Source organism: Oryza glaberrima, chromosome 6 (genome assembly GCF_000147395.1).
Source record: "Oryza glaberrima chromosome 6, OglaRS2, whole genome shotgun sequence".
NCBI classification, from domain to species: domain Eukaryota; kingdom Viridiplantae; phylum Streptophyta; class Magnoliopsida; order Poales; family Poaceae; genus Oryza; species Oryza glaberrima.
This window is the reverse complement of record NC_068331.1, coordinates 24743976-24766228: the sequence shown is the minus strand read 5'-3', so window position 1 is coordinate 24766228 and position 22253 is coordinate 24743976. Positions and strand designations below refer to the sequence as shown.

At 46.6% G+C, this 22253-nt stretch overlaps 3 protein-coding genes across 3 annotated transcripts; all 3 read left to right on the top strand.

Annotated features, from left to right (window-relative positions):
* Positions 1–6428: 6428 nt before the first annotated feature.
* LOC127777183 (desmethyl-deoxy-podophyllotoxin synthase-like) lies at positions 6429–8692 on the top strand. Its single transcript, XM_052303723.1, has 2 exons — positions 6429–7370; positions 8497–8692. Exons 1-2 carry the CDS (start codon positions 6447–6449, stop codon positions 8548–8550), a joined length of 978 nt encoding a protein of 325 aa, XP_052159683.1. The 5' UTR covers positions 6429–6446; the 3' UTR covers positions 8551–8692.
* A 1731-nt stretch (positions 8693–10423) lies between these two features.
* On the top strand, positions 10424–12579 carry LOC127775359 (zealexin A1 synthase-like). The gene is made up of 2 exons (XM_052301585.1): positions 10424–11450; positions 11877–12579. Exons 1-2 carry the CDS (start codon positions 10518–10520, stop codon positions 12504–12506), a joined length of 1563 nt encoding a protein of 520 aa, XP_052157545.1. The 5' UTR covers positions 10424–10517; the 3' UTR covers positions 12507–12579.
* A 6252-nt stretch (positions 12580–18831) lies between these two features.
* On the top strand, positions 18832–20529 carry LOC127778074 (desmethyl-deoxy-podophyllotoxin synthase-like). Its single transcript, XM_052304720.1, has 2 exons — positions 18832–19722; positions 19906–20529. The coding sequence occupies exons 1-2, from the start codon at positions 18832–18834 to the stop codon at positions 20527–20529; spliced, it is 1515 nt and encodes a 504-aa protein (XP_052160680.1).
* Positions 20530–22253: the final 1724 nt, after the last annotated feature.

Genomic DNA, 22253 nt, shown 5'->3' with positions numbered 1-22253 from the left:
GGAGAAGGGGCCACTGCCGCTGCTGGAGAAGGGGCCACTGCCGCTGCCTCCTTGCAGTCGCTGCCGCTGCTAGGAAAAGGAGGAGGAGGCGAGAGAGGGCGAGAGGGGAGGGGGATGCAAGTGGATGGAGTGAGGAGTGAGAGGAGCAAGTGGATGAGGTAGAGCGACCGATCGAGAGATGCGAGTGGATAAGGACGTCGGCCGGTCAGTTTTTTTATTGTTGTCAGTTTTTTTAGTAGAACCGGCACCTATATTTATATTATAGGTGTCAGTTCTTTTAAAAACCGGTACCTATAATATTTGTACCGGTTTTTGTGCTAGAATCGGCACCCATATTATTGTTGTCGGTTTTTCTTGAGAACCAGTACTTATAATACTTAAAGGTGTTGGTTCTTTATTTTATTCATCGTGCGAAGCTTGGTTGGAAGAGACCCGTATGTGCCAGTTTTAAATGAACCGGCACCTATTAGACCGGTCCCTATGTGCGTTTTTTATAGTGGAAATAAACCATCTAAATTCCTAATCACAAAAGGACAAAAGATCTAATCACCGAAAGACTTCCCTTCCGATCTCTTTTTTCTTGTTGGTTTCTATAAAATAAACAAACAATTTAAATTTCTACTTACAAAAGAACAGTGATCTATAATAAAAAAGACGAAAATATTTCTCACCATACCGTTCATGTTTTCTTTCATCGTGATCTCGTTTTTTTTCTTTATTTTTATCTTTACATATTTAAAATATTTGTAGTGTTTGGAGATGGCAACGGGGAATTCACCATTGGGGTTCACATCCACATCCCCATCCCCACGGGGGCTACATTTTCTCCAGCCCCGATCACCACGTGGTGAATTTATCCCCGTGGTTACCCGTCCCCGTGGTAGCGGACGACGTGGCAGCGGATGGCGTGCTGGTGAGTGGCGATGGACAGCGGACGGCGGTTCCCGGCGGCGCGATGATGGCTGCAGGTGCCGGGCAGCTCCTGGCGGCGCTCCTGGCGGCGCGTCAACGGAGGGGCGGGATAGCACCCATGCCTGCGCCGCGCAAGAGGAGGAGGCGGCGCACGCGTCTAGAGAAAAAGGCGGATTCGATCTACATGAAGTCATGAATGAACAAACACCCAATTTGAGAAATGATACACCTGATAATTTGAATATACATTCTTGAGGAAGTGCCTAGTGCCCGGAAGCTTGAAATGGCCTCAGACGGTGACCAATACGACGATGGAGGCCATGCGGGTGGTGTCGGGTAGGCCTACGCGACATTTAAGGCGGCGATGTAGAGTGTGGAGATACTCGCAATGGGAGGTAAAGTGGTCGGTGTCGCTGGGCATTGGTAAGGCCCAACAGTGGAAGCGGTTCGATGAAGATGAGGAAACAGTGTAGTTGAGGATACGATGGGAGTAGAACATGAGCCCACGCTTTGGTCGCACAAGCACGACCATCATATGTTCAATGGATTTCTCAATTATTGTGTTGTACCGCCACCATAAGGGATCAGCGTGTGGTGTCTAAGCTTTTCACTCCAAGTAATTCCTGTAATGCAGGAAGGGCGAAAGCAGAATTTTGTCGATCCACCTACTAAAAAAAGTTTCTGAAAAACCGGTGAACGTACACAAAAACGGAGAAAACAACCATGGAAAAAAAGTTGAAACACACTTAAAAAACTGAAAAGATTATAATAGAGTAGAACGGAACGTTTAACCCCTCCTAGATCCTGTGCAACACACGCGCATATTTGCTAGTAGATACAATATATAAAAGTACTTGAAAACAAATCTGTGCCATATATACCATTTTCCCTTTTTCAATTAAACACTTGACAAACCATTGGTGGCCACTCTATACAATTTAATAAAAATATTATCCTAAATTTAAATATTTACAAACGAAGGGAGTATTTGCTATATCATATTTAATCTGTTGTAACCGGTGATAGTGCCATCTCATCTCATTAGCACAAAAATCGGTTTGCAGATTTTTTTTTAATGATAATATGTCATCTGTGCATGTGGCTTCTATAAGATTGCATGTTACAAATTATATATATGTAGAATAAGAAATTTGTAGTAGTAGCAGCCGGCATTTATTTTTTTCAGATAAGATCAGCCTACTGTAGCTGGATCTCTAATTTAATTAATGTAATACATTAGTATTAGATTATCTATACCACTAGAGCTTGGTAATTAAAACTGTATGTTAACGTAATGTCGTATATAGCGATCTGTTCGGTCCTGGCTAAGCTGCATATGCCACTACTTGTTCAAATCAGTTGACCCAAAAATGCACATATTAATTGGTCAAAGCCCGCAAAAGCTGCAAACAAACGTGATGTGAGCTCGATCGGAAGAAATCTAGTAGAAGTCCAAGGTTCCAAACTTACGGCATGCATAAAAGAGCGACATATATACACAATAATGTTAAACAAATTCCGTCAAAGCTCACTACTTTGTCAACAGACAAATTTATCGACGGGCTAGCCGGCTACTCGATCGACTGTTAAACTATAAGGCACTCCTGGCCGGCCGTCGTTGCTTATAGACTTAGCACGCTCTCATTTTCTAGGCTTAGATTTAATTTATTGGTTTAGTGTTTTAAGTCGGTCTTTTGGCTTTCATGATTTATAAATTAACGGAATTAATGTCTTAAGTTTAATGGCGAAGTCATACTATCATCTCACATAAGAAAAAAAAAGTTTTTTCAGCCTAGATTTTGGTTTAATCGTGTAAGAATGGCTTATGGTTTTAAAAATGCCAAACAAAAAAACTACATGTTTGTTTAGGTTTGGACTTTTTGGTTCACAAGTCAGCTTAGAAGTCTAAACAAAGAGTACCTTATTCACGCCGGTGCTTCTTGTTTATCAAAAGGATTAGTTTTATTTTTTAAAAAAAATAAAATAAACTAAGGGCTTTATCTTTTCGGCCTCTAATTCTTAGGCCCCGTTTAGTTCGCGGGACGAAAAGTTTTGATGTGTCACATCGGATATGCACGCACATTTGAAGCATTAAACATAGACTAATAACAAAACAAATTACAGATTTCGCCTGTAAACTGCGAGATGAATTTATTAAAACTAATTAATCCGTCATTATCAAATGTTTACTGTAGCACCACATTGTCAAAACCACATTGTCAAATCATGTAGCAATTAGGCTTAAAAGATGCGTCTCGCAATTTACACGCAATATGTGTTGGTTTTTTTTTCACATTTAATACTCCATGTTGTTAGAAAACGATAGGCAAACAAACGATAAAAAAAAATAGATCAATCACAGAAGACACGAGATTTAACGTGGAAAACCCTCCCAAAGCAGGAGAGAAAAAAACCACGGGCGCCAGCCAGCAAAATATTTTCACTATATCGGGGGTGAGGTTACAACACCGCACGACGGCTTACAAGAGGTATATATACCACGGGGGCTCCGTCCCGCACCCCCGGGAGCCTCCACTATGTTCTGGCCCAGCCTCCGAAGGCTGAAGCTGGCATTTATTAAGTGCAAATGAATTTGGATCACAACTTAACACATGTATATGTCTAAATATTCGACGTGATGAGTGAAAAGTTTTCTTTTGGGAACGAGACAATGCCTTTGGTGGTGGGCTATGGTTCGATATTTACATGTCCGCAATCTCCAAAAACGAGCAGCCCTGCTTCTCTCTTCCTCTTAAATCTTCATTAGTAGTAGTTCATTTGGAGCTCTCTGGTCGCTGGAAGAAGATGAACAGCGATCGCAGAAGCGTTACGCAGTTGGCCCAATGGATATAGTTACGGCCCACAACCCACTTGGTCCTAGCTGCTGGGCTGGTCGAGTGGAATAAGTTCACTTGAGATCCCTTAATTACTGCCGAGTGTGAAATTCGACCAGAACCACAATACATGCCCCTCAACTTTTCAGAACCAGTACAAATGATATCTAAGGCGGTTTCAATAGTGGTTTTGATTAATGTGGCATCTACGTGGTATTGACATGGCTCTTAAAGTCTTTTAAAAACTATGGGACGTACATGTCAAGTAAGCATCTAGTTAAAATAAAAAAAAAATTACAATGGATCCCACATTTCTTTTCTTCTCTTTTTTCTCTCTTTTCTCCTATCTTGCTTCTCCTTTCCGGCTTCCGGCGGTTGGCCGCGGGCCGCCGTCCTTCTCCACATTATTGGCACAATAACCAGGGACTAGGGTTTTGGAGGAGATAGTCGAGGGCAGCCATGCAGGTATATCTCCGCCATCCATTATCGCACGATGAATGGCTACAGAGTGCGCCGTATCGACGAACGAGCGAGAGGTGAGATGAGATGCCCGCCACAGCACCGCCGTTGATTGGGCCTCGCTTGCTTGCTCTGTGAGCGTGAAAATCATATGAACGCCAGCGCGCGTTGCTTGCTGGGCCAACGACAAAGGACCAGCCCATGTGTAGACGGCGCACGTCGAGCAGCTCAAGCAAGCAGCAGCAAGCAGAGTGCGCGATCGCGGGAAACCGCAGAGGCAATGCACGGGAAGCGCACGCACGGGCCCACAGCGATCCCACATCAGGCGTGGGAGGGAGCGCGGGCGACGTGGATAGCAACGGAGTCGAACACGCCGCCCCGAAATCGGCCGAATCGCTATGGGAGGAGCAAATAGCAGTTACTTTTAATTTACCTCAATGTCACCACGCAGCTTGTTATGTTACAGGTTGAGCCGCGTCAGGTTCTTGAGCTCGCCATTATCTCGCTGGCAAGAACATTGTTTGACACGGCGAGAACATTCTTTGACAGGTCTAAAGAACTCTGGCTCTTGGGGAACCCTAGCTCTGACAGTATGCTGCTGGTGAGGTTGTTCACCTGGAAGAACAACGTGTCGTGATTCTGCAACTTTTCGAGCTCCGACGATATCTTGCCCAAATTTAAACTCGGATAGTACCAGATATCTAACTTTCTCTCCCAAATTCTTCCCACGAGTTTCAGATCTGGCCGGGGAGTGGGAAATACCTGCTCCGTTTTCACCCCTAGTAATTCAGGACGGGTCCCAATTTCACGCGAGGAATGGGACATGTTTCTATCCGCGGGGACCTTGTGGGCCCCCAAAGTTATGCTTTCAGATGAAGATGGCACATACAAACAAGCACAATAGGCACAGCTGGTGAGGATATATCAAGAGAAACCCTAACCTTATATATCCTTTCCATTCAGGTGCCACCAACGTTGCGTGACCTTATAACGTTGCGTGCTCGAGGCCCCCAATGGCACCGCATTGGGCGTTTTGCGACATCGCATATTTGTAGTGCCGCCACGCTTCTGCTCTCTCTTTCTCACTTGGACCATTCCACCAAGCGTTGGAACAAACGTTGATGAGCACCGGCCTCTGTTCTGCATCTAGCTGGTAGCTTCTTTCTTCGTCACCACACCACCGAGTGCTAGTGTCCCGTCCGCATCTAACTTCTACACCCGCACTGCGTCTCATGCACTGGTTTCCCTCCATGTGGGCCCGAATGGGTTTTGGGGGCCCGGCGGGGTCAGGGCGAAGGGTTGTTTTGGCCTCGCTTTCTGGTTCGGGGCTGAGAGTCCGGGTTAGGTTGTTCTTGCTCAACTTAGAGAGAAGGTGGAGCACTACTGCAGGTGGAGTCCATAGGAAGAAGTTACGGGAATAGTGGAGTCTCTTGAAGGCGGTGAATTTGGCACAGACTCATCGAGCGGTTTGCGGTGAAGCTGCGAAAAGAAGACAACCTAAGTCTGGAGGACCGGTGGATCGGCATGGTGATTCTACTACTTTTAGGTGACGTATATTCGTTAAGTTGGAGTTTGTTAGAATTATGTCGAATATACTAGTCCTATTTGGTTACAGTTAGACTTGGAGCTGTAATTGGTGGTAGGGGTAGAATTAGAGTTGGACTCCCGGCAACTCTTTTAAATAGAGAGAGGAGTACCACAATGTAGCCATGTCGAAGTTCATTATCTAGGCATATCTTGGGTGATCAATGATTGAAGAAATCGAGGAGGTTAGTCGTTGTTCCGGTATATCGACTAACTTTTATAACATCTCATAGCCTTAGGATGGTTCGAGAGAGGAGCTTAGTTTGTTTTTCTATGTGACATATTGTGACATAGGCTGTTACTTCACAGTTATTTTTGTTGGGTGGGGACGTGGGGTGGGGTTCATGGAGTGGTTGAACATTAGCAAACATCTTCCGAAAACGTTCGAGTTCGAACATGCATGTGATTAAAAAAGGTGATTTCGGTCATACTCAAATGCCGGCCGCCAGTTCTAAAGTAATGTCGTCGTTCTCATCAGCCATTAGCGCCTAGAATAATCCAAGGTCAACCACGCATTCATGAATCATGATGCATGCATGCTTAATACTGACACTGGATGCGTGTCAACTTGGAGTTCCAATATATTGGGCACCATGATTTGCTCTAAATATTGGTCATTACAGACTAATAATCCAAAAGACTCGACACATTTTCACCATGGCTGGATTTCCAGTCTACCTACTCTTCCTCGCTGCCCTGATCATCCTTCCCATGGCCAACCTCATCCGTTCTGCACGTCACCGGCGTCGTGCCGGCATACGGCGGCCGCCGCCGGGGCCGTGGGCGCTCCCGGTGATCGGCCACCTCCACCACCTCGCCGGCAAGCTCCCGCACCACCACAAGCTGCGTGACCTCGCCGCGCGCCACGGCCCGCTCATGCTGCTCCGCTTCGGCGAGCTCCCCGTCGTGGTGGCCTCGTCGGCGGGCGCGGCGCGGGAGATCACGAAGACGCACGACCTCGCCTTCGCGACGCGCCCCGTCACCCGGACGGCGCGGCTGACCCTGCCGGAGGGAGGCGAGGGCATCATCTTCGCGCCCTACGGCGACGGGTGGAGGCAGCTCCGGAAGATCTGCACCCTCGAGCTCCTCAGCGCCCGCCGCGTGCAGTCCTTCCGCGCCGTCCGCGAGGAGGAGGTCCGGCGCCTCCTCCTCGCCGTGGCGTCGCCGTCGCCGGAAGGGACGACGGCGACGGCGAGTGTCGTCAACCTGAGCAGGATGATATCGTCGTGCGTCGCCGACTCGTCGGTGCGCGCCATCATCGGAAGCGGCCGGTTCAAGGACAGGGAGACGTTCCTCCGGCTGATGGAGCGAGGGATCAAGCTGTTCTCCGGCCCGAGCTTGCCGGACCTCTTCCCGTCGTCGCGGCTGGCCATGCTCGTCAGCCGAGTTCCTGGCCGCATGAGGCGGCAGAGGAAGGAGATGATGGAGTTCATGGATACCATCATCGAGGAGCATCAGGCGGCGCGCGAGGCCTCCATGGAGCTCGAGAAAGAGGACCTGGTAGACGTACTCCTAAGAGTTCAGAGAGATGGTAGCCTTCAGTTTTCCCTCACCACGGACAACATCAAAGCTGCCATTGCTGTGAGTTACAATCTAAAACTTACATGGATGCTTTTTTTTTTCCGGGTTTTCTAATTAACATTCAATACTCCATCCGTTTCATATTATAAGACTTTTTAGCATTGCCCATATTCATATAGATGTTATATGTATAGATCCATTAACATCGATCTATATAAATGTGGATAATGCTAAAAAGTTTTATAATATGAAATGGAGGAAGTAGTAAATAGGAGGAGAAATCTTACATATTTTGATAAATCCGATTCACTAGAAGATTCATGTGCCACGCCTCCTCTAATTTTACTGACTCCAGCAACTCCAACGGTGAAAATTGGTGGTGGCCTGACCTGTTAGGGTTTGGGTATGTGGTCGAGGTAGGGGAGAGGGGAGAGTGGAGATAGGGGCATTCCCCACCTTAGATGGATGCTGGGGGAAGGGGGGAGGGAGGGCAGCGATAGCGAGGCGGTGGCGGCATCGCTAAAGCCGTGGGGTTGACAATGGGCAGTGAGCAGGGTAGGCGACAGGGCAAATTAAGGCTATGTTTAGTTCACACCGAAGTTTGGAAGTTTGGTTGAAATTGGAACGATGTGACTGAAAAGTTGTATATGTATGAAAAGTTTGATGTGATGGAAAGTTGGAAGTTTGGAAAAAAAAACTTTGGAACTAAACAGGGCCTAAAAAGATAGCTGTATCATAAGATGGTGAGCGACCATAGCTTATCCGCCTGCGATAACCACTGGAGATAGGGAGAAGGTAGAGCAGGGCAAGGGAGACGACAAAGATGTTAGGTGGTGGTGGACAAAGAAGCCGATGGAGGATGGTAGTATAGAGGGTTCGTCGGCGAGCCTCGCCAGTGTTGGAGGTGACGTTAGCGATGTGAATAGGCAGCAGTGAGAGGGTTGGGGGGGGGGGGGGGGGGAATGGCAGCGCTGGCAACTAGGCCATTAAGGGCAATATATATATATATATATGAGACCATGGATTTAATCTAGGTTTTTAGGTTGTGATCCAATGGTTTAATATTTGCAATATTTGTCTGCAAATTTTTCTGTCAAATTATATATTTTTTGCAAGATTCATTTTTCTTTAGAAAATTCAGTTGAATATTTGTTTTCCTTCCGATTCATGTAGGATCTGTTTATAGGTGGCAGCGAGACGGCGGCGACGGCGCTGCAATGGGCAATGTCAGAGCTGTTGAACAATCCAAAGGTGATGCAGAAGGCACAAGACGAGATACGACAAGTGCTTTATGGACAAGAAAGAATAACCGAGGAGACCATAAGTAGTCTGCATTACTTACACTTAGTCATCAACGAGACGCTTCGGCTACACCCTCCAGCGCCACTACTTTTACCAAGGGAATGTCGTGAACCATGCCAAATATTAGGATTCGGCGTACCTAAAGGGGCTATGGTACTCATCAATGCATGGTCTATTGGTAGGGACCCAAGCAACTGGCATGCACCCGAAAAATTCATGCCAGAGAGGTTCGAGCAAAACAACATTGACTTTAAGGGAACAAGCTTTGAGTACATACCTTTTGGAGCAGGACGAAGAATCTGTCCAGGTATGATGTTTGGGCTAGCAAACATCGAGCTTTTACTCGCTAGCCTTCTGTATCACTTTGACTGGGAGCTTCCACATGGGATGCAGGCAGGCGACCTCGATATGACTGAAACTCTGGCGGTTACCGCACGGCGAAAAGCCGACCTGTTGGTAGTTCCAGTTGTGCGTGTCCCCATCGTGGGTTAATTAGCCATCCACATTTCAGTTGACCGTTATTCATATCGATCAGTGTCTCGCTGTCCTTTGTCCAAATGTCAAATTAATCAGCCCCAATAATGATCATATATATGTTTTGTTTGACTTTTAGTTTGTTCGAGCAGCAGTAAGTAGATAGGCTAAGCTTTGAACAAACATTCAATGTCGTTCATGAAATGTATCTGCGAGTGATCTCCAATGGTATCTTGACAGTGATGTTTTCCAACCTGTTCAGACAATATTTTTCAACATGTTCAGACAATTTTTGTCCCTGCTTAGAAACTTATCAAGATCAGAATTCAGATTATTAGAACCAACTTACAACAATGAACAAACTGCAAATGATCTGAAGTCCAAAAAAACAACTATGCCTATGCTGAATTAGCAACGACTGAATGAGAACATGCAAAGCGAGAGCTCATCTGCTCACCTTCCTGGATACTCACACGTCGTATGCATCCATTCTCCTCCCGTTTCATCCCCCCCTGAAAAACTTCTTGTCAACATTTGGCAGAGCAGCAGTGATTTCACCGTGCCATGTTTTGGGATTTCGACATCCTGTCTCAGTGTCTCCACACAAAATGTTTTTATTTTTGTTTTTGTTTTGTTTTGCAGAGGCCAAATCAGTATCAGCTCCACAACCTCAGGGCAGTAGGACACTCTGTTTGGCTGGGCAATAACTTTTCAGATAAACAGATAATTAGTTAAGATAATATAGATGCTTAGATTTGATTTGGTCACCACATGACTAACACTAGTACATGCCGATAAAAATGCTGCTTTGCAATATGAGAACGATAAGTATCTTGATATGAAATTAAATACTCCTTCTAAAATAACAAGTAATATGAAGAATAAAAAAGAAAAGTATTTTTTATGATAACGAAAAGAAATCCGGTCTCTATGTTCACACACGGCCCTTTCAGTGTAGTATGCTAAAACCTTGTCAACGGCCCAGAATTAACGTCGTCTGAATGTGAACATGAAAGAACTCATTTGCTCATGGGCTTCACCTTCCTGCACACTCACGGGTCAGATATATCCATTCTCCTCCCATTTCTTTCCACCCTCGAAAATTTTGTCAACATTTGGCACAGCTGCAGTGATTTCACTGTGCCATGTTCTGGAATGTTGGCATCCTATCTCACTGTTGTGTCTGGCTGCTTGGCTGGCCAATGAATTGTCAGATATAATAGACTAGTATTAGACAAAATAATATAGATAGTTAGATTTAATCCATTATCTAAAAGAGCTTAGATTTGATCAGGTCATCACATGGCTACCACTAGTAGATGTCAGTATCACTTTGGACATTTGGACAAACACTTTCTTATCGGCACAGCTTCTGAGCTCCTTCAGTTCAATCCACCCATTCGATAGTCCAAAGGAGCAAAAGCCATAGCCATGGCGGCGGCGGCGTCGTCTGTTCTGGCCTACCTGCTCGTCGTTGCTCTCCTTGCCATCGTGCCTCTCGTCTACTTCGGCTGGGTGGCGCGCCGGCCCGGCGAGGGCGGGCGGCTGCCGCCGTCGCCGTGGGGGCTGCCGGTGATCGGGCACCTGCACCACCTGGCGGGCGCGCTCCCGCACCACGCCATGCGCGACCTGGCGCGGCGCCACGGCCCGCTCATGCTGCTCCGCCTCGGCGAGCTCCCCGTCGTCGTCGCGTCCTCCGCGGAGGCGGCGCGCGAGGTGATGAGAACGCGCGACATCGAGTTCGCCACGCGGCCCATGAGCCGGATGACGCGGCTCGTCTTCCCCGCGGGCACCGAGGGGATCATCTTCGCGCCCTACGGCGACGAGTGGCGGGAGCTCCGCAAGGTCTGCACCGTCGAGCTGCTCAGCGCGCGACGCGTCCAGTCCTTCCGCGCCGTCCGCGAGGAGGAGGTCGGCCGCCTGCTCCGCGCCGTGGCGGCGACGTCGTCGGCGTCGCCGCCGGCGCAGGCCGCCGTGAACCTGAGCGCGCTGCTGTCGGCGTACGCCGCCGACTCGGCGGTGCGCGCCATCATCGGGAGCCGGTTCAGGGACAGGGACAAGTACCTGATGCTCCTGGAGCGAGGGCTCAAGCTGTTCGCCAGGCACACCTTGCCGGACCTCTACCCGTCGTCGCGCCTCGCCATGTGGCTCAGCCGCATGCCGCGGCGGATGATGCAGCACCGGCGGGAGGCGTACGCGTTCACGGACGCCATCATCCGGGAACACCAAGAGAACCGAGCCGCCGGCGCCGGCGACGGCGACGGCGACGACAAGGAGGACTTGCTCGACGTGCTCCTGAGGATCCAGAGGGAAGGTGACCTGCAGTTCCCTCTGTCCACTGAAAGAATCAAGACAACGGTTGGAGTAAGCACTTTAATTAGGCCGTGTTTTAGTGTTCTTTCTAGCTTATTTACCAAATCATACTCCATATTTTTTACAAAATATTTTATCTTGAAAAAACATTTTTTTCACTACAATAAAAACTTGTTTTAAATTATTGGTTAAGCTAATTTATTAAAATATTTAATTCATTCATATAATTAACTAGATAATCCGCGTTAACAATATGCTCAATAATCTAAGTCAAACGAGGCACCCTAAGAATTATGATATTACTTTGTCACATGTAACACTAATTAATCTAGATAGATATATATATATGTCTAAATTTATTAACATCAGTATGAATGTGGAAAATGCTAGAATGACTTATATTGTGAAACGGAGGAAGTATGATATTACTTTGTCACATTTAACACTAATGAATTTTGCTTCCTATTATTTGTACAGGACATGTTTGCGGGAGGCAGCGAGACTGCGGGGACGGCGTTGCAATGGATCATGGCCGAGCTCATAAGAAACCCAAGAGTGATGCACAAGGTACAAGATGAGGTACGACAAACACTTGCCGGTCGTGACAGAGTAACTGAAGATGCAATAAGCAACTTGAACTACATGCACCTTGTCATCAAGGAGGCGTTGCGGCTGCATCCTCCTGTGCCTCTACTACTGCCACGGGAGTGTAGAAACACCTGCCAAGTCTTAGGATTCGACGTGCCCAAAGGAGCAATGGTGCTTGTGAACGCGTGGGCGATTAGCAGGGACCCTCAGTATTGGGATGAACCCGAGGAATTTATCCCTGAGAGGTTTGCGGATAGCAACATTGATTTCAAGGGGACAAACTTTGAGTACACACCATTCGGGGCAGGACGAAGAATGTGCCCTGGCATCGCATTTGGTCTGGCAAATGTAGAGCTCACGCTCGCAAGCCTCCTGTACCATTTCGACTGGCAATTGCCAGATGGGATGGATACTGCGGATCTAGACATGACGGAGGAGATGGTGGTTAGTGCCCGACGGCTCCATGACCTTTTACTTGTTCCTGTGGTCCATGTTCCATTGCCAGTAGCTTCATCATAGTGGTGTATACAACTACTAGTTGGATAGCTCATGTACTTGCATGGCTCGATTTAATTAAAAGTTTAAAGTCCAACGGCGAACTTCTTTGAAAAAAAGATTTGAAGTCCAAAAATAGAGTTATTTTGTATGTGTGTGAGAGAGAGGGGGGGGATCTAGTAATATGAAAGAGAAGGCTCAACACATGGGATAGGCCAACATACCAGTACAAGAAAGTAAGAAAGTATGGGTATAGCAACCAATGAATATAAAACATTAAAAATACTTGGACTGCCTTAATTGAAAAGGTCAAACAACCAAAGTTTCATACAAGGACATCCACACATTGTCCTTAATTAGCAACTTGAGGGGATACCTCACTGAAAAAGAAAGATGATTTTAGCAGCTTATTATGGGGTTGTGGTATTAAAAAAATTGAACAATTATTGGTATCTTGTGCCACTCTGAGACAAGATAAATGTTGGTCATCAGTTCATCACCACATGCAACTGTTCACAAATAAACGAAGGCCCATACAAGGTATATTATTGAGATAGTGTTAGCAAGTCTTTATATAACCGAACACTTTAGACTCATCATCGGACCGGACAGAAAATTAGGGGCCTAAAGTGTTCGGTTATACTGCGCCAGACCAACTTTTACTTTCCTGTGGTCCATGTCCCAACACTTAGCATTATTTTTCCCAACCTTGCCTCCTATTTGCACGAATCTCAAAGCAAATCCAACGATCCAAAATTTGAATGTTTTGCCCTCAAGAAAACTTCCAACAGATGAATAACGATCTATTCGTGTATAATACGACTAGTTGGATAGCTCGTGTATCTGTATGGTTCGGTTTATTTAAGAGTTTAAAGTCTAGCAGTAAACTTCTTTGAAAAGGAGATTAAAATAAAAAATAAACTTGTCTTTTTCTAAAAGAAAAGGAAAATCTAGGAATATGAAGAGAAGAGAGATAGGACATTGAGCATCACCAAGAGTTTCCATATCATTCCCTATGAGAGAATTTGAGAATCCTTTTTTTTCAAAAACCAATTCCAATAGACTCCCTACCTGCACTCCCAACTGATCGAACTCCCAAATCCGGATGATTCGGTCTCCACTTCTTATAGGGAAGAGATTTTGCTCCCAATCCACCACACACCACTTTTCTGTGAGTGCTTGGTGAAATATTCCAGTGCGGCTCATCTTTGGTAACATCGGCGTGGCGGCGCACGGCCACCGCGGCGAGTCGGGAGCCAACCTCTTGGACGTGCAAGCAGAGGGTTTTTCTCGTGAAGGAGATCGTCACGCTGCTCCCAGTCGAGAGGGGCATCGCCACGACAAGGTTCATGCGTGCTCGGACTTCGCCGCACCGACATGATCCTGCACGCTGGCGTGGCGTGGCGTGGCGTGGCGTGGCGCGTGCTGAGACGACGCTTGAGGACCTCCTGATCCCCAACATCGATCGGCAACTTTGTGGAGATGCTCAACAACGTGGACTGCATACATGGAGCAGATGCTGGAGCAGTTCATCGATCGGCGCCGAACATGTTGGTGACTGTTCGCCGCCTTGCCGGACGCCGGAGATAAACGTCGACGAAGCCCAGCTGGTCGACGCATGCATTCTCAAGCGAGCTCATGCAGTTAGAACAGTGGCCAAGCTCATCGACGGATACCTCTCAACCTCTAGATTCTAAACCATCTTTGATCGGTCTGGCAAAATCAACAATAGTCCCGGTTCTAAAAAGAACCGGAACTAAAGGTTGCTTTTAGTCCCGGTTATAAAAATTTTGATCTTTAGTCCCGGTTGGTAACCACCAACCGGGACTAAAGATGGTTCATAGCATGTCAGAGGCATATCAGGGGGTCGAGAATCTTTAGGCCTTGTTTGTTTCAGCTTAAGATTACTGTAATCTATATTATTGAGACAAATTACTATAAGCTGAATTATAATAAGCCGACATAGAATAAGTTGTTAGCTGTTTGTTTCTCTGGATTATTAGCTGGTTGTTAGGTGTTAGCAACCCAATAATCTAAAAAAGCACAGTTAGAGTGGATTACTAGATTATAGTAATCTGGCTTATAGATTGTAATAATCTATCATAATAAGCTATCTGTTTGTTTCAGTTTACTCCTAATAATCCAGATTATAATAATCCTAAGCTGAAACAAACAGGGTCTTAGTCCCGGTTGGTGTCATCAACCGGGACTAAAGATCACCACTTTAGTCCCAGTTGGTAACACCAACGGGGAGTAAAGATCAAAAAAATATTTACTCCCGGTTGAAAACTCCAACCGGGAGTAAATATTTCTCTCCCACATCTGATCGGTTAAGTCCCAGACCATTACTTCCTCCTCATCAGATCCTCCTCCTCCTCCTCCTCAGATCTAGCTCCTTCCTCTCCTTCCCTTCCTCCTCCTCACATCCGACGGCCGGAGAACCGGCGAGCGGCGCGGGCAGCGGGCGACGCTGCCGGCGGGGAAGCACGCGCGGCCATGGCAAGCGGCGGCACCGGTTCTCTCCGTTTTTTTAATAATTTGTGATTTGAGAGATGTATAATTTCTTTTATTACAAATTTGTGATTCATTGCATGGATCTGAGATGTATAATCGATCTGTGATGCATTTGATTTGTGTGTAATTTGTTTAAGATTTGTGATGGTTTGTAAGATTTAGGATTTGTATTTGCGATGTGAATGATTTGGTATGTTACATTGGTTTGGGGATTTGGGTATATGCATGGCATTCAGATTTGGGGATTTGGTTTTTGATTTGGGTATATATATCCAACTCAATTTGGGAGAAAATAAAAAGAAAATGGATCAACCGGGACTGCCTCTATCGTCTCTTTAGTCTCCAACCGGGACTAAACACCAATCGGGACTAAAGATCGATCTTTACTCCCGGTTATTTCACCCGGGACTAAAGATCGCTATCTTTAGTCCCGGATTTACAGGGGTTATAAACCGGGAGTAAAGATGATTTCTCCACCAGTGCAGGTTTCAGAGCATCGCCGAGCTCATCCCAGACTAAGCCGAGGCCACCGACGATGGCATCTACCACAGCACCATTGACATCTAACACCCACCTTAAATTTCTGTTGATACACTCTTAGATAATTTTTATTGGTAGTTTTCTAGGGGGCACCTTTTAGTTTTAGAAAGCCAATTTTAACCAATCTTTTGGAGGGATGAAAATTTTAAGACCCTAAATTCTAGTTAGGATTCCCATAACTCTTGGTTGTACAGTATTACCAATGCAAGAAAGATTGGTAACCAAGGAGTAAAAAACACATTAATTGAAGGTCAAACAACCAAAGTTTCATACAAGGACATTCACACATGGTCCTTACCAACTTGAGGGGATATACCTTCATGAAAAGGAAAGGTGGCTTTAGCAGTTTCTGGAGTTTTGATAATAAAAACCTTTAACAATTATTGGGTTCTTCTAACACTCTTGCACAGTATACACGATGGTCATCATCAGTTCATGATTCATCACCACATGCAATTATTGCTCCTCACCGGACAGAAAAACGAAAAAGTCTATTTGACCCCCTCAACTATTTTCGGAATCTTATGTATCGTTCAACCACAACATTGGGTATATCAGACCCCCAAGTATTAAAACCAATACAAAATGACTCCCTTGGTTATTTTCAGAGTGATTTTGTCTGGCGTGACGCACTAACCTTGGTTAGACTGGCTGGTTTTAGGGATAGTACTTGAGGAAAAAAGAGAGAGTAAAAATATAACGGGATCCACATGTCAGTGAAGTACCCCTCCTTTCTTCCTCTTATTTAGGTGCCCTCTTCCTCCTTGGCAAGCGGCAAGCTGAACTTCAGGTAGAGAGAGGAAAGGCTAGGGAGAGAGAGAAAACGCGCGCAGGTGGGGGATGCTTTGGGGCTTGAGAAAGCCGGGCTGCTCGTCATCGTCGTGGTGGATGATTGCGGAAAAGAAGCAGCAACAATAGCTCGCAATCTTTTGCCCCTACTGCCAGCTCCCCTTCTCGGATCTGGAGACTGTTGTGCCTCCATTTAGGCTCCGCCCAAAGCGCTGATAACTAACGGGCGTGGTGGGGTGCAGCATGACGACATGGGAGATCTTCATGTTGGTGGAGTCGTCGATGATGACAAAACTGTACAGAGGGGACACTGAGGTGAGCAAGACAGGCTACGCATCTGCTATAGAGGATGCTGGCATGACCGACGGACACCTCATCCGTCGCCACGGCGGAAGAGATGACAGAGGGAAGAAAGAAGATGAGATGCGGGATTTACATGTGGGTTTCATTGCTTTTTTTGTTTTCATGATACCCACGTAGGATAAAGACTAGTTCAACGTGCCACTTAAGCACCACGTGACATGATCGATGTCCAAACTGCTTGGGGAGACAAATTAAACTGGTATTAATAGAGGAGAAATGCAATTTACCTGTTTACAGTTGAGGGATACAAAACAGATTCAGCTTATAGTTGATGGAATCAAAATGGACTTCTCCTAAGAAACTATGAGTCGAAAGGCCCATACTAAGCCTTGTAATAAATGACGCAAAATGAGCCCATAAATGGCCCACCAGGGGCCCACCTATTTCCAACGTGTGCAAACGAATCCAAGCCCCACAAATGGCCTACACGACACAAGGCCGTAAACTGCGAACGCGATTACTCGACAGGATAAAGCAGAGCAACGGGAGCCATGGTTCTGCACCAACCGAACTAAAAGAGCCGTTCGTTGCTCCACTTATGATTTCGCAGATTAGTGATGAACTGATGATATTCTAATTTTTGGTTTAGGCGTGCTTTAGCCACAGAAATTAGAAGGCATGGATAAATGCTACCGGAGTATATACTCCATTTATCTCGAAATACATCTTATATCAATATTTGTGGTAATAGCTAGGTTGTGTCTAATCCAGTAGTAAGGGACTACATCCGTTTTGCCGCTGACTTTTGGGCACACGTTTGACCATTAGTTTTATTTAAAAATTTTATGTAATTACAATTTATTTTGTTGTGTTGTTTTATCACTAATAATAGTTTAAGTATGATTTATATCTTATGCATTTACATAATTTTTTTAATAAGACGAATGGTCAAACATGTGTTCAAAAGTTAATGGCGTCATCAATTAAAAAATGGAGGGAGTACTATATTTTGGGATGAAGGGTATGTTACTTTAGAATGATGTCTAATTCGCATATCTGAATTCTTTCTTTTTAAGATATTGATTTCTTAATTGTTATATGACATTGTACATTGAAGCTTTATTAACAAGGTTTTGCCTCATGGAGTGGTTTATTATTCGTTGAGCTGATGAAAAAGTAAACGTCTTCTCCAAAACAAATGACAGTACTGAAACTTACGTACTTGATGGCCACGTCATTCATGTCGAACTCGAACTTATAGATAATCATCAGTCATCAGATCTGCGCAAATTTACTCCAAGGTCAGTATCACATTTGTAGTTCAATAGGCCTAATGTCAACTTGAAGTTACCAATAGGCGTGTCAACTAAAAAAAAAAGATGGGCTCTAGAAACACAAATAGATTAAAGTAGAACACAGAAGGTTCTCAACATCACTAAACGCAAGGGTAAAAGCATCATCGGTTTCTTTTCTTACTCAGAAACTGATAAAAACCAGAGTTCAGTGGAGGGAAAATTAATTCTGATTTGGAGCAAATTAACTGCAAAGATCTGAGGTCCAAAAACACCCTAGTTAATATTCGGAGTAAAACCTGAAAACATTGGGAGTCAGCATCTCAGTGTACGATGTTCAGTTGTTTCGTGGCTTTGTGCTAAAACCCTGCGTCTGATCTTCTGAAGCAGAACAAGCGAAGTGAGAGCTCATGTCTTATTGGCTTTTAAATCTCGCACTATTTGATTCTTTTCTTGATAGTAGTTTTTATCAACATTTGGGACAACTGCAGTGATCTCACATTCCTATATATATGTTAGCACATTTTCATTTGGATTGTAACTTAGGCGTCAGCTTCTAAGTATAAAAAAAAAGCTAAAAAATCCAGATTCTTAGCTTCTAGTTTATTTTCTAAATTCTATGACGATGGATTCTCCGAATATTCCAAACTATAGCGGCTACAATCTCTTTCTGTGATCCCTTCTGCAAGAAACGGCCTTGTTTTTTCAAAGGTGAAGTCAGTGCCAGTATCTCATAGCCAACAGATTCATGGTAGGTCAACGACTTGTCAGTTGTCATTTCCTAATTCTCCTAGATAATTACTCGTAGTAGATACGATGTCATCACATGATTACCACTAGTATATATCAGTATTACCTTGGAAAATTTGACACATACCAGCAGACAGGCTGCAGCTCCTTCAGTTTAAGCCATGGCGGCGTTTCTGGTCTACGTGCTCGTCCTTGTCCCTCTAGCCGTCGTGCCTTTCGTCTACTTCAACCGCGTCGCGCGCCGGCGCGGCGGCGACGTCCGGCTGCCTCCGTCGCCGTGGGGGTTGCCGGTGATCGGCCACCTCCACCACCTGGTGGGCGCGCTCCCGCACGTCGCCATGCGCGACCTGGCGCGGCGCCACGGCCCGCTCATGCTGCTCCGGCTCGGCGAGCTCCCCGTCGTCGTCGCGTCCTCCGCGGAGGCGGCGCGCGAGGTGATGAAGACGCGCGACCTCGACTTCGCCACGCGGCCCATGAGCCGGATGGCGCGGCTCGTCTTCCCGGAGGGCGGCGAGGGCATCATCTTCGCGCCGTACGGCGACCGGTGGAGGGAGCTCCGCAAGATCTGCACCGTCGAGCTGCTCAGCGCGCGGCGCGTCCAGTCCTTCCGACCAGTCCGCGAGGAGGAGGCCGGCCGCCTACTCCGGGCGGTGGCGGCGGCGTCGCCGGGGCAGGCCGTCAACCTGAGCGAGCTGCTGTCGGCGCACGCCGCCGACTCGTCGGTGCGCGCCATCATGGGCGATCGGTTCAGGGACCGCGACGCGTTCTTGGCGATGCTGGAGCGCGGCCTCAAGCTGTTCGCCAAGCCTGCACTGCCGGATCTCTACCCGTCGTCGCGCCTCGCCATGCGCCTCAGTCGAATGCCGCGTCGGATGAAGCAGCATCACCGGGACATGGTCGCGTTCCTGGACGCCATCATCCAGGAGCACCAAGAGAACAGATCAGCCGCCGCCGACGACGACAACGACTTGCTCGACGTGCTCTTGAGGATCCAGAGGGAAGGCGACCTGCAGTTTCCCCTGTCCAGTGAAAGCATCAAGGCAACAATTGGAGTAAGGACCTTTTAACTACGAAATACCACATAACTTTCTAGGAAATGTAATACTACTTGCCTCAATATATAGCAATCTAGAACCGAATATGATACATCCTAATGTTATAAATCTGAATAGGCCTATGGTTTGAAACGGAGGTAGTAACGCTAATGAATTTGGCTTCGTGTTATGTGTGTACAGGACATGTTGGTTGGGGGCAGCGAGACCGCAGCAACGACGCTGCATTGGATCATGGCGGAGCTCGTGAGGAATCCGAAAGTGATGCAGAAGGCACAAGATGAAGTACGACGAGAGCTCATCGGGCATCGTAAAGTAACAGAAGATACCCTATGTAGACTGAATTACATGCATATGGTCATCAAGGAGGCACTCCGGCTACACCCACCGGGATCATTGCTGCTACCACGGGAATGCCGACGCACGTGCCAAGTCCTAGGATACGATATACCCAAGGGAGCAACGGTGTTTGTTAACGTATCGGCTATTGGTAGGGATCCCAAGTACTGGGACGAAGCTGAAGAGTTTATTCCAGAGAGGTTTGAGCATAGTGATGTTGACTTTAAAGGCACACATTTTGAGTACACACCATTTGGAGCAGGTCGGAGGATGTGCCCTGGCATGGCGTTTGGTCTAGCCAATGTGGAGCTCACATTAGCGAGCCTCCTATACCATTTCAACTGGGAACTGCCGAGTGGGATACACGCTGAGAACCTAGACATGACAGAGGAGATGCGATTCACCACGCGGCGGCTCCATGACCTTGTCCTTATTCCTGTAGTCCACGTACCCTTGCCTACAATATAAGCTCATCATAGCACACTGATTTTTGTACAACACTTAAGCAATCTTTTTGACTGGCAACTCAAAGGTGCAACCACCTATGGTGAAGCTTGAGGCTATATGTGAAAAATAAATTTTCATAAGCGGCTTCTTATAAGATTTCCACCTACACTAATCGTACTTTGATATGCACCTTATCATGAAATGTATTTGGAAGCTTTGCTTGTTTGATGTGATTGTTATGTTAAACTTTTTCTTGTAATTTCTTTGTGGAAATTTTGCGACGCATTTGGAATTCCTAAGAGCTCTCATGTTTTTCCTATGATATACATATATCTCAATGTCTCATGTGTAATTTCTTATGCAAACCTAATCTAATGAGAAGATACAACCTTCAAGACTATCTCTTTTGTGAAACCCATTTAGGGGTATCAACGAATCGAGCTCAAACGAACTTGATTACCTAGGCTCAAGCTTGACAAATGCTCAAGTCAAGCCTACGTAGTTCATGCATCTTTGTACAAGTGTGCCGGAAAGATCAAACCAATAGAACTGCTCACATCACAATAGTCATAGTATCTATTGAAGACCTCAAATAGGAAGGCCTATAAATTCCCCCATGCAGCCCAATTCCTTGGGGAGAGCCCACATATGCCTGATGCATCTGGAAAAGCTCTTGAGCACTGTCACACCCTAAAAATTTCAAATATATAAATTGTTGTTTAATTGGAATTATTAGAATTGATTTTAAAAGCCTAGAAGAGAAGATCTAATTTTAAATAATAAATTCCAATATAAAATGGGGCCAGATAAAATTTCATTAAATACTTTGCTTAATTCTATAATTCCTAGATTTTTCTGGGATTTATTTGAGCTAAGGAAGTATTTTTAATAAATGGAATTGCATTTCATGAATAATTTAAATGGAAAAAGGTTTTTAAAAGTCTCTTTTGGCTTTGGGCCGAAAGTCGGCCCAAAACCCTCTCTCTTTCTCTCCGGCCCAAGTCGGCCCAGTCCGCAGCCGCAGCCGTCGCTCGCGCGCGCGCGCTCCCGCCCGCTGACAGGTGGGGCCCACCTGTCAGACTCTTCGTCTTCCTCGCGCCGCCGCCACCCGAAACCCTAGCGCCGCGCCGCCGTCGTCTCCTTCCAAATCTGGCCGATCCTTTCCGTTTCCGATGAAATCAATAGAGGGGAAATGATCTTCGGGACCTCCTCTACCTTTTCCCTTTTGGAACTTTATCTAAATCGTTTGGAAAGCGGAGGATTCGATCTCGAATCGGATCGGTCTCTCTCCTCCGAACCCTAGACTTTCCTTCTCGTCGCCGGCCGCCGTGGGCCTTCGCCGCCGTGTTCTTGCCCCTATAAAAGGATCCCCGGTGTCTCCGCTACCCGTCGCCACCCTCGCCTTCGCCTCTCGTCGTCCGTAGAGCCCTAGCGCCGTGAGTCCTCGCGCCGCCGTCGTCGCCGCCGCTCCAGCCGTGCGCCGCCGTCGCTCCAGTCGTCGCCGTCGCTCGGGAAGGCTGCCGTCGTGGTCGCCGTCGAGTCGCCGTCCTCGTCCGCCCCTTCGCCGTCGCTGTCGACCGCCGGAACATCGTCGCCGTCGTCAAGCCGGAGATCGCCGCCGTTTCTTCCTCGTCGCCGACGTCGTCCGGTCATCGTCCGCCGTCGCTTTGGTCGTCGGTGAGTTCGCCGTGCCGTCCGCCACCCGTAGGTGCTCTCCGTTCGCGCCGCCACACCGTCGTTCGCCG